Source organism: Sphaerodactylus townsendi, linkage group LG13, assembly GCF_021028975.2.
Source record: "Sphaerodactylus townsendi isolate TG3544 linkage group LG13, MPM_Stown_v2.3, whole genome shotgun sequence".
Classification (NCBI taxonomy): domain Eukaryota; kingdom Metazoa; phylum Chordata; class Lepidosauria; order Squamata; family Sphaerodactylidae; genus Sphaerodactylus; species Sphaerodactylus townsendi.
Window position 1 is genome coordinate 13,148,647 of NC_059437.1, and position 12,809 is coordinate 13,161,455.

A 12,809-nucleotide genomic window follows, 5' to 3' on the forward strand; every position below is an offset into this window, starting at 1 on the left:
ATACCATTTGCATAATAAAATCCAATTGGAGGGATGCACCATAAACATTCCGAAAGAGGTGCCAAAACAAATTCTACGTAGGAGAAAGGACTACAAATTTTTGACTGACGTACTTATAAAGAATAACTGAAGTTTTAAATGGGCTGCCTTGGAAGGACTGTCACTGACATATAAGGTAAAAGATATTATCTGAATTCTGTCCATAAAGCACAAGAATTTCTGAAGCGCTTCAAAAAAGAACTTGAGATCTAATGAATAAGAAAAAGGGGTATTGCTGTATATTTACCTTGTGAAAGTGAAAGGCATCTTGTAATCTTGTGAAAGGCAACTGGAATACATGAGACAATTAACCTTTGTATGGCTGCATTGAGTTTCCAAGCTCCAGGTGATGACTTGAGATCTTTTTGGATGACAGCTGATCCCCAGGTGACAGAGATCACTTCTTGACCATCAATTGAATGATTCTCTCATTCCCCCTGCCGACCCCTCAACTGACCTGCTTCTCTGACTGTCTTCCCAGTATCTGTCTTCCCTTCAAAGAATCACTTACTAGGATTTTTGGAGGGGTGATGCCTGGTATTGGAGAAGAGCCAAACTCCGCACTGTCAAAATCAAGGAGCTGGTCCTCAGGCTCTTGTTGTTGTTGGATCTGGGAAGCAAAATGTCCACCGTTTAATTTAAGACCCTTCTGAGAATCATCACAGTTGCCTTCTTCCCAAACGTGATTGAAATTTAATTTACTTTTTAAAACTAGTACATTTATGTCCTACTATTCTCTCCAAGGCGGACACAGAATTCAGACATCAAGACGGCTACTGGCCTAAAAGGGTTTCGAAGAAGAACTCCAAATTAGTAAGACACATTACCTGGCTCGGAGGCACTAGAGTTTTCAAAGGTGGATGGAAGGTTTACCGGGAGACTTTCCCCTTACAATTCCACCCCATTCTCCTTCCCAAGTGCTTCCTGGCACCCAGATCTGGTAGGAATAGCAACTGAAAGGCATTTGAGTTCTGGAATTTGCTCTCAAGAACTCTTTATTATTGTATAAATAATGGTTCTAAAATGCCCATTTGTACGGCAATCGTTGCTGTTTTACATTTTTTTCATGGCTTCAGCTACCTAAGTATTTACATTTGTTCTGGTTTCTCATGTATTGCTCTCCTTGACTGACAGGTTCTTGGCTGTCCATTGACTGCTTCTCTAATTACCTAAATATTTACCTAAATTACCTAAATAAATAACAATAATTACCTAAAATGGTGGAAAGAAATTAACTCAGACCTCAAAAAATGGTCCAGAATAAAGCTCTCAACGCTAGGAAGAGTAGCACTAATCAAAATGCAAGTGTTACCAGAAATGATGTACCTATTCCAGAATATTCCATTTGTCAATACTATAAAACCATTTAAACAATGGAAAAAAGCTATAGTACATTTTATCTAGGAAGGTAAAAAAACCCAGAATGAGATATAAAATTTTAATTCTACAACAAAAAGATGGAGGATGGTCCTTGCCAGATTTAAATTTATATTTTGCAGCTAATGTTTGCACCTGGGTAAAAGAATGGATCAAATTAAAAGATAATGATCTGACTTTGGAAAGCTTTGATCTGCCAATTGGCTGGCATAGTAGACTATGGTCAGAAGATGGAAAAAATAAATCTTTTCAAAACCACTTTGTAAGGAAAATGCTAATTAAAATATGGGACAAATATAAATATTTTTGTAGAAATGTGCCTTTATGGATATCAAGGATGGAGGCCCTCAAAATCAGAAATATCAATGAAGGGAAAGACTGGTTAACATATAACGATGTCCTGTGAATGATTAAGAAATGTAGTGGTATTAATGTAAATGAGAGTTAAGGTAGTAAAACTGATGTTAGAAATATTGTATTATAAAAACTAGTCATAGTATAAAAATTTTCAGTTTCCTTTTTAAGAACAAGGCATAGGAACCATGCAAAACAGATGGTGAAGTCAACTGAAGACCACAAAATTTAAAAATGTAACGAGCTATTCCCAATAGAGGAATAACAAAAATGTATATTTTGTTTGACAAGTATGTTGTAATACATGCAAATTTTTAATTTTGTGTGAAATAAAAATTATTTTTAAAACCTAAAAAAAATTGACAAATTCTATCCTGCACAAATAAAGACAATACATCGTTATGAAGTCCTACAGGCTAAGGAGAAGAAGTGAAAACTCCCCCAGCTTCACAATTGGTAAGATTGGGAACGGACAAAATTAAAATGAATAAAACCCCAAATAGTGGGGAGAGAAACCCTCCTGAAAGCAACCTCCCTCCCAGAGAGTAAAATGGGAGAATGTGCCGAGTAAGGCTAAAGTTGCATACTCCTCACAGCTGATGCAATGGTAGGAGAAAAATAAGGTTTAGGAGGGAATACAGGCACTTTAAATGATGAAATAGACATGATCCTTAAAAGCAAAACCCACAAGGAAACCTCAAGAAATGAACAGTCCCAAAAATTAGAAAAAAATGCCAAGACAACGAGGCTGACTTTTAATGAGATAGAAAAACCCTCACAATTCATTCTAGTTCCAAACAAGGTTGGGAGATTGGCAAATAGAGAGGCTTATCAGCGCTCTGGAATGATAAACAACAGGCCAGAAAACATCTGAGAGACTTATTGAGAGGAAAAAGCAAACCTCTAGATTTAAAGTCTGTAGAAAGACTCCAGAATTTCAGCCAATGGAAAAGAATAATTTTGACTTTTTATTCTGACCATATTCCCTCACCCTTAATGAAAATGTGCAGCCAGTTAGAGAGGAAAAGGATCTTTCCTAGACGTTTATTTAACAATGTACTCACATGGCTATTAATATCTAAATGTTAAGTAATGGACTGGATAAGTAAAACAGATATAGGTATAGGTTCCAATTTTAGCAAATGTCATATTTTTTTAATTGATGCTGAGAATTAAAAAGCTGGAAGAATATGTACAGAATTTGCTGGTCTTTGACTGTAATAATAAATTTGATTTGATCATTAGAATCTTAATACATCCTTTTAAGACTCTGTTGCATCTTTACTGTGAGAACTGTGTAATTTCAGTTCTTCCGTCAGCCAGAACATGTACACTTCACACTTGCCAACCACAGAGGGGTAAATTTCACTTCTAGAAAATGACACTTTTCCCAGAAAGGATGCCCACAGTTTCAATTTCTTGCGCTGCTCCGTGCAAGCTCTTAGCTGAAGAGCAGAAAAAACATGAATCAAAAGCCTTTTGGTACGTGGTCCCCGTGTTGCAAGCTGTCGCTTTCCTGGAAAGAAATGAACCAAGGCCGTGAATGACCGTGGACTGCTTCAGCAACATGCATCAGGTTCTTCACATGTTACAAATGAGGAGAGGCAGACCACGACAGTGTCTGAAAAGACTACTGATCGAGTTGTGTATCAAATGTTTCCATTGCACTCTGCCCAAAAACCCTCACTGGGTAACCTTGGCCCAGTCACATTCTCTCAGCCCAATCTACCTCACACGTTTGTTGTTGTGAGGATAAAATGGAGGAAGGGATAACCAATATAATGTCATGGAGAAGAAAGGGAGGATATAAATTAAGTCAATGGTTAAAATGTTCCCTTACATTCAAACCCAAGACACTAATGAATTGATTTCCTTCCTCTAACCCCCCCCCCCCCAAAACCTACCTATAAACTACCATTTTAGCTGCCGCCACCATATATTTACACAATTCATTCTACACTTTTGGAATATTATCTGGCAAGATATTTCACAACAGGTTTGCATAGAATTGTTAAAGCAAAGGAACTGGTGTGTGGACACATTTGTTCATTGGGTGGAGACGTGCAAAGGAACGATGCTTGTTGGCGGACCCATTTGGTTTGTGCTAACAGTAGGTATTATGCAAACTGTCCCTTGACTGCCCGAATTCAACTAAGTCACCAGAAGTCCTCTACTCGATTCTGCCGCTCTGTGGTCAAGCGCCGCCTAGAACAGCTCCGTCCCCACGCGCCCTTTGCTCCGCCTCTTTCTCCTGCCCAGCACTTCCGTTCCGAACAGTTGCTCGGCAACGCGCCTCCTCACTTCCGTCCGGGACCAGTCGCCGTTCAGCGGCCTGCGGAGAAGGAGGGAAAGATGTTGTCCGTCCCGGGCTCGGCAAGCGGCCCTCCGCCAGGCTTCGAGGCCGGGTCGGGAGCGGGCTCCGGCAGCGACTTCCTCACCCGCTACCGGCTGGTGTCGGCCAAGCTGCGGCGGCGCTTCCTGCGCAAGCCCAACGTGTCTGAGGCGGCCGAGCAGTTCTCGGCGCTGGCGCGGGAGCTGCGGGCCCAGGAGAGCCTGCCCTACGCGGCCTGGTGCCAGCTGGCGGTGGCGCGGTGCGCGCAGAGTCTGGGCCACGCGGCGGGCGAGGCGGCGGCGCTGGGTGAAGCGGCGCGGCTGTGGCTGCGGCAGGAGCGGGAGCTGCGGCTGCGCCAGGGGCCCGGGCTGGGCCTGGCCGAACACCTGCCGGCCGCCCAGAGCTGCGTGGCCTTCGGCGCCCGCCTGCGCCTCGAGCTGGGCCAGCCGGCTCTGGCGGCGGGGCTGTGGCTGGAGCTGGGCGACGAGCTGCGCGCCGCCTCCGAGCCGGGCCAGGCCGTGCCGGCTCTCCTGCGCGCCGCCGACCTGCTGGCCGCCGCCCACCTGCCCCTGGAAGCGGTGCGCTGCCTGCGCGACGTCGCCTCCTGTCTGCTGCTGTGCAGGGATCACGACGGCGCCTTGGCCGCGCTCACGCAGGCCCAGGTGCTGGCCCAAGGCGGCTCAGCGCCTCCCGGAGCGACCTCGGCTTCCTCCTCCTCCTCCTCTCCTGCAAGCCTTCCGCCTGGCGCTTTCCTCGACGAGCTTCTCCAGTGCGAGGTGACCCGCGTCCTTCTCCTCCTGCTGCTCCAGCCGCCGCCCTCCAAGCTGCTGCCCGAGCACGCCCAGACTCTGGAGAAGTACTCCTGGGAGGCCCTGGATGCTTCCCCCGGCTACTTGCCCCCCGAGCTTTTCCTGCTGCTCCAGTCCGCCGTCATGGCTTGCCAGGAGAAAGATCTGGAGGCGCTCAAGGTGCTGCAGAAGGAGCTTTGGCCGCTGCTTACTGCGGAGCAGAACCACCTCTTCCATTTGGTCCTGCAGGAGATGATCACCCCTTCTGGCCAGGGGTTCTGATCAGTGACTCCTTTCTTTCCAAGCCTGGTGCATCTCATGTCACAGGGATGTCGGAGCTGGTCCTGAGACTCTGGGACAAGGTCTTGTTTTTAGCCATGGAGGGCCTTCCGTGGAAACATCCTGAAGGAAGTTTGCTAATCAGAGCTGATCCTAAGGAGTGATGCTTCCTTCCCTTGTCCATCTGCTTTCTATCTGTTCCTGAATCTGCCACACATATTTGCCCATTATTGCTTGGTTGTTGTTAAGGATCTGAAAGAACCACATCAAAACTCAAGAGTGTTGTCCTTAAGGTGGCATTGCCTTTTTGACTCTACAAGATGTTTCTTGCTGTTTACCCGCATGTGATTCTTCAACCTTGTTGTAATCTTTCTCATAGCTGCTCATAGCTGAAGTGATAACATGGAATGTTCCTTCTGTTTACAATGAGAATATGTATATTTAGGAAAGGTTTAGGTTAATTTTGGTAATGTCAGCAATCATATCTTCATTTACTTAAAGACAACATTAACAAATATGTGAATAGTCTTCAACACGCCAAAATGAGAACTTCAAAGTTTTTTCCATTAAATCAAATCTGAAAATTTTACAGCTGTCTTCATCTGCACAAGGTTCTGAGTCAGAGTTTCTTGCTTGAAAAATCCTGTTGTCACTATCACCCACAGATTTATGTGTTGCAGCACGATTTGCTGATCACTGTTTCACTGATTAGAATTATTGGACATATACATACAAAATAAACATGTTGAGGGTCATCTGGAGAAAAATAACTTGATGGCCTCATGACAAAAATAAAAATCTTAAACATTTTCAGCCCATTAAACTTACTGGGGTAATGTCTGCAATACTTTGCAACATTAAAGAGCATGTTCCACTGAAATGTGTAACTTCTGAGAAAACTTGTTTAGGATCGTGCTGTAAAAAACCTTAAGCTTTAGCATTCAGTAACTACACCTGCAACTTAAGGATACTGACCTAAGGAAAATACTGAACCAGGTCTCTTGTTCCCCTCCACCCCTCCAGGTTTGTTTCATAACTGGATAAAGCTGTAGTTGCAGGTAGTAATATACAAGTATATACAATTCAATTACTGCAATTCAATTACTGCATTGTTTTTAATGTGAGGGAGTTCCCTAAGCATGTGGACCCACCCCCACTACATATAATTTAACCCTTAGTATTAAACTCTTGAATCACTTAGTTAAAAACAGGATTGTTCTTTTAAGAGTTGTACACTGAATTTGCACAGATTTCTATACTGAAATTTGGTTTAGTTTTAGAGTCCCTTATCACTTGCTCTCTCTCATATACTGCCTTGGAAATGTGTTCCATGTATGTCAAGTGATTTCACTCTGAGTAGCTTTTATGATCATAATATTTTTGCACATATTTGGAATTCTGACATGGCATGGTGGGCACAGAACAAAATGATTGCCACAGCTTAACTTCAGTAGCACAGTGTAGATCAGTGATGGCGTAACTCCTTGATGCGCACGGGTGCCCAGAAGGTGGTGCACTCCAGAGCTCCCTCTCTGTGGAGCGCAATGCGCGCAAACAGAGTTGCCGTCATATGGGGAATGCAGCATCTAGGCTGAACAGGTCACTGGGCCGCTGGGCTCGAATATTAGCATTAAAACCTAAAGACCTGAGTTTTGTGAAGAGGGGACGCAGTGTAGGTAAATTCGGCAGTTAAAAGCGGCTGTTAAACCCCACTGATTTTCATGTGAAGAACTAAAGCGTGATCCTTTATCTGGGAATAAGCTCGGTTGCTGGCAATGGGGCTTGCTTCTGAGTAAACCCTCCTAGGGTCGTGATTCACCCGCTTGAAGAGTTCCATGGTTGCTTCAAAGCAAAGCCAACAACTACCACCAAGCTTACTCCTGAGTAACGCATGCTTCGGAGCCAACCATTTTTCCTAAACTAAAACCTCAATATTCAGATTAAATTGCCGTGTTGGCACTTTGCTATAAATAAGTGGGTTTTGGTTTGCAGTTTGGGCACTCGGTCTCAAAAAGGTTCACCATCACTGGTGTAGATCCTTGTCCCGTTGTGGCAACTGCTGTAAAGACAACGATTAAAGAAAACTGCACAACCAATCAAATCTCCATCAAAATGCTTGCTGCCCTGCTTGGTCCTTTCTAAAAACACTTGAAGATGCCAGAAAAGATGGGCATTACACTGGGGACCTCAACTTAAAATGTCCTGCTGATCTTACTGATTTCCTTGAAATAACCTAAACACTTCAAAACAGTGCTTCAGTTCACCTGATATCAGAAACTGGCTACAGTGACAGGATTCTCTGGAGCAGCTTTGGGCTCTTATAGGAAAAGATTCCCTCGGGGCTTTTACCCTGCATTATCTCCTGGACCTCAAACACATGAAAACAAATGCCATAACTCGCCTTCTTAATCAGCATGCTGTAATTAGGTCCCCAGGCCAGCCTGATCTTCTCAGATCTCAGACACTGAGCAACATTGACCCTGGTTAGTATTTGGATGGGAGACCACCAAGAAATGCCAGGGTTGTTGTGGAAAGGCAATGGCAAACCACTTTTAGTCTCTTGCCTTGAAACACCGACTGGGTTGCCATTTGTCAGCTGTGACTTGATGGTATTTTACATGCACCGTCCCTGCTCCCTACAGGCCTTCTCTGTGGTACATCAGAGGTGCATTCAGAGTTTATTTTGAATATTTTTTGCACCTCTGATGTACCACAGAGAAGGCCTGTAGGGAGCAGGGACGGTGCATGTAAAATACCATCAATTTCAAGTGATGTTTCCTGGATTTGTGCTACATGATATACAGATGTTCCCTTATGAATTATACTCTAAAAGCATTCTAAAGCGTAGGTAGCACATTTTTCTCCCCTTCCACTCTTATTTGAAATGGATTAAGAATACTGAAGTAGTCAGACAGAATTCTTATGAACTGAGTGTTGTTCTGTGACAGGGAGTTGGCTTTTTGGACCAGAACAGCGGTTCCCAACCTGGGGTACACTTAACATCCCCCCACCCCGTAGATGTGCCAGACTTTGGGGGGTATGTAAAACAATTATGCTAATATGGTGGGGGGGACAATTTTAGGGAAATAAGGTTGCCAAGAGTTACGCAAATGAAAAAAGGTTGGGAGCCACTGGTCTAGAGGTAGAAAAGGCCTGCTGAAGAATTGCTTCTGGTTTAGAATCTCCCTTATTTATGTATGTATGTATGTATGTATGTATGTATGTATGTATGTATGTATGTATTTGATTTCTTATACTGCCCACTCCAGAAGGGCTCTGGGCGGTGCACAACATATAAAATTCAATAATATAAACCCAATTACAACATAAAACTAGTTAAAATTAATAAATACAATACAAAAATATAAGTAGATGGTAATTCAATTTGTCATGAGAGTGGACATGGTGACATAGCAATATTACATTACACAGAATTTTGCCCAGCAGTTGGAATATAGCCAAGGGACTAGAGGTGTACAAGATATTGTCGTTGACTGACAGAGTCCTGGGTTTACCAGGTGTGGACGCCTGAGTGGGAGTGTTAGTTCTGTGCCTTGACCCTAGATTCTCACCCATGGGTGGCCGTGTCAGTGTGTAGCAGCACAATGGAGCTCCTTCAGATTCCTTTTCATTTCTGGGCATCAGAAAACCAGATTGGGAAACGAATTCAAGGTGTGACCCCCCCCCCCCCCCCGACTTGTGTTGGGAGTTGGGAACTTTAATAGCCATTTAATAAATCTGCTCCTGTTGTCTCGCCCCCCTGCCTATTAGTTTGCTTTTCCTCTGATCTCTGGGGTGCAAGCTGTCTGTTTCTGGTGATAGACCTTGCGACAAAGTGGGCATGCTAAACTGTTGCAACAAACCCAGCCAGGATTCTTCTGGTCCTTCGAAGCTTTCCTTGCCTAAAGCCCGCTTCATCAGATGCATGAAGATACATCGGTCTCGCCAACATTATCTTGGTTCCTACCATTTTGTTTATTAAGGAGGCCCTTCTCACGCTTTCTGCCTGAGAGTTATCAAGTCAAGGATGTTATTGTTATCTGCCTTTTGGAATGTGTCTGAGTGAAACTTCCTCTGCTTTCCTGGCCCTTCTCTTCTCCCTTCTCTTTTCTGGGAGTTGGATATCTTGCTTGAGGGGGACCTGACGTATTCCTGCTGGGAACATATAATCTGTGACTTGTAAAGATCTCACCAGTTCAGACAATAAAGTTATTAGCTTTCCTATGCATGCCATCAATAAAACAAGAACTCTACTTCTAAGGTATTGATTCCTATGATTGAGCAAGGCTGGGGCTGTGACAATGGCGGGAGGAGCACCCCAAAAGTATGAAGATGATTGACACCACAATCTTTGCAGGACGTGATCGCACAGAAATTCGCGTGCATAAACTTAAAATGCCATAGCGCGCTATTGCATATTCTCGAATGGAAAATGCCGGATATGTGTTTGCAACATATTTTTAAAGCGAAACATAAAGCAGCACAGCCTCGCCAACGGCCCTGTCGCGACTGATCGCTTCGCCTTTTGAAACGCGCGCGGCAAAGACCAGAGGACTCGCCATAGAGACACCGAGTAATAGAGCGGCACGAAAGAACCGCGGCCATTAACAACCCGGGCGTTGCGGCTGCCTGTTCTGCTCTAGCCTTTTCCCTGCCCCTCTCAATGGTCTCCCCACCCCACCACTTAGCCTCCCGCGCAAAGCTCGTCGGGACAGGGGAGGGCAAGAGGCGGAGGGCGCCTTTCCGGTCCGCGCTTGCTGGCGGGAGGGCGCGTGCGAGGCAGCGCGTGGCCAGGGCAAGATGGCGGACGGGCCAGGTGGGTGTCTTTGCACGTGCGCGGGCGGGCAGGCTCGCCTTCTCTCCCCGTCTGAGGAAAGCCAGCTCGGAGTCGGGGCGCAGCCTTCCCGTCGCTCCCGGCGACCTGGGGAGATCCTCTTTCTTTCCTGCGCCTCGGTTCTAGGGAAGCGGGAGAGAGACCCCTAGTACGTAGATAGGTAAAGGTGCTGTGAGTCAGGCGTTTCGTGTGGCTGGGGTAGGTAGGTGGGACTCGGACCTCCCCACGTTTCAAATGTAAGGTGGGACGGTGCAAAGTTGTACCCGGGTGGAGTTGGGGAGAATTTGAGCGTTGCCAGTGTTGAGAAGCAGCCTCTTTTTCTGGGGTGCGTGTGAAAAAAAGGGCATTTAGGAAATGGACCCTCGTGGCTGTTCTTTTTCCTCCTCCTAAAAGGCTTGCTTAGTGGGGGACATCCCAGGGGAACGTGGGGCTGAGCTTTCCGAGGAGCCTGGGGGGGAGGCCGAAATGGGGACTTTCTGTTTCCTGCTTGGGGTTATTCCTCAATTTAAACCTACAGTTGCTCATTGGCTGTAAAAAAACTGTTTAATATACTTGTAGAGGTTTAACGTCCATTGTGCGAATTGTAGCAACATGGCCAGGAGAAAAGGTTTGCGACTTTTAAGTAGTCACTGCTTCCCTCCCAGGCTCTGTGCAGACATTTTGCTATGGTGCAAATTCTACATATGAATTCCTGGTTAAGGGGCTTAAGCAGCTGTGGTAACATCTGCTTTACAGGAGCGTCTTCCTTTCCTCCATGTGGTCTCCGTGTCACGTGGACTGCAGCACTTGGTTCTTTAGTGCCTGCCCTGCCATCTCTGCCGCACGTGTTGCATAGCGGCAACTTTTCCCTTGGGTTCTTTTACCATCCCTTCTTCAAAGTATTCATTTCATTTATTGAACTTGCAACCTGTTCTCCACACCATAGCAGACTCAGAATGGCTGCACAGGTCGGGGCTCACGTTGCTTGTGATAGATGCTCAGAGAGAATAAACTTTCTGAAGCAGGCCAGTTTGACGTCTGATAAGAATGTTATAAGGAAGGGAAGCATTGCTCTTTACTGGGCTTGGTCATAGCAGTATTTGGTGCAGTGTTGCTACTACCACCAACATCAACCTCTGAGTCTTTCTACCTTTTATAAGGTAGAAGGAGTCACGGAGAATGCTCCAACGCTTAAAATTAAGAGCATAAGTGAAAAAGGGAGCAGGTGAGGTGCTATTCAAAGGAAGTGTCAAATCACACCTAAAATGCCCTTTTGCTATTAAATACCCTACTTCTGTTCTGACAACTTAGTCTTTTCACCATTCTCTTTGCTATGCCGATTAGCAATTTTGACTTGTGGACTCTTTAGTCAGCTCTAGAAAGTTTTAATTGCGCCTCTCTTTTAAGTATAATTTAACGGTACTGTCAAGGTGGTTTTTTTCTAATTCTAATGCCAATTCCTTGTAGATATTTCTGCTTACAGTCTGTCTTTATTTAGGTTCCGTTTCTAAGAAACACAAGAAGAAAAAAGACAAGAAATCTCTGCCAGATGAAGATGTTGCTGTGAGTTTCTGTACTTGTTTAGCATATTTAGCCTGCAGATAAATATTTCTGTATCCTGCATGTGGTGACAGATAAAAATATCATTATGTACTTGTTTGTGCTCTTCCATTTTTGCTAAATACAATATGATTGTTGTAGTAGATCATTATTGCCAATTGATCTTTTATTACCATGTCAACCAGTAGGCCACAATCAACCATGGTTTATGTTAATTATGGTTTGCTGTGGTGTCGGAATAACCATTATTTTTTCCTCCAGTGGTTATTGTTCCACAGGAACAGGAATTCAGAGCAGACAGTCTGCTTTAAACTCTGACTTATTTGTACATTTAGAAGCTCAAAATTGTACTTTGACATTATTTTTGAGACACCGAATATTATGCTCCTCTGTGACTGTATAGTATGCCCCACTTTCCTCCCTGTTAAAGTATTTAATTTGAAACACAAGAAAGAAACTCTTGAAGATGACAGCCTTTAATGTTTCATGCTCAGCAGTGGACTTTGACAATGCAGTCAAGTTTTCTGACAAATTAAGCCTAAAACCCAAAGTACATTTATACTTGCAACTTCTGTTGCTTAGTTGGATTTTCTTCTAAATGGAGTAAGCAAAGCTCATCTCTGGAACTTTATAGGCTGCAGTGAATTCTGTGATCTTTCTTGAAATTGTGAGCCTCCAGTACATAACTGTTATGCACCACTGAGCAATTTGCGCACCAATAGGTGGTGCTTCAGCCCTTTCAGAGGCCAATTTTTGCAAGGAAATTTTGTTGCAAGAGAAGGCCATGTCATTTTTGTTCACAAATCACAACTATTAATCGACGTGCTCAATTTTTTCCCCAGGATATACAATGCACAGAAGAATTCCTTATCAAACCTGAATCCAGAGTGGCTCAGCTGGACACATCACAGTGGCCTTTGCTTCTCAAGGTAAAGAACGTGCAAAATAGACTGTGCCTTTACTGCTATTTTATGTAATAAGTGGGCAGGGTACATACTTGTGAATTCAGTCATTTAAAAAATGGTTCACAAAAAGTTTATATTTGATAGCCATCATGGTGTTGTGGTTCAGAGCAGGTGGACTCAGGTCTGGAGAACCGACTTTGGTTCCTTACTCCTCCGCATGATTGATGGAAGTAGATTTGTGACCGCATTTCTCCCCGAGAGACTTGCTGGGTGACCTTGTACTAGTCACAGTTCTCTCAGAACTCTCTCGGCTCCACTTACCTTACAAGGTGTCGGTTGTGGGGAAAGGAAAGGAGTTTGTA

At 44.4% G+C, this 12,809-nt stretch overlaps 1 protein-coding gene and 1 pseudogene across 1 annotated transcript; both read left to right on the plus strand.

Moving 5' to 3' along the window:
• Positions 1-4,038: 4,038 nt before the first annotated feature.
• On the plus strand, positions 4,039-5,758 carry LOC125443120 (40-kDa huntingtin-associated protein-like). Its single transcript, XM_048515043.1, has one exon. It carries the CDS (start codon positions 4,123-4,125, stop codon positions 5,170-5,172), a length of 1,050 nt encoding a protein of 349 aa, XP_048371000.1. The 5' UTR covers positions 4,039-4,122; the 3' UTR covers positions 5,173-5,758.
• Positions 5,759-9,861: 4,103 nt separating this feature from the next.
• The window catches only part of LOC125442441, a 38,854-nt pseudogene continuing 35,906 nt past the window's right edge, over positions 9,862-12,809 (plus strand).

Coding starts and splice junctions, on each gene's coding strand:
- LOC125443120 (XM_048515043.1), top strand. CDS start 4,123: ATGTTGTCCGTCCCGGGCTCGGCAAGCGGCCCTCCGCCAGGCTTCGAG.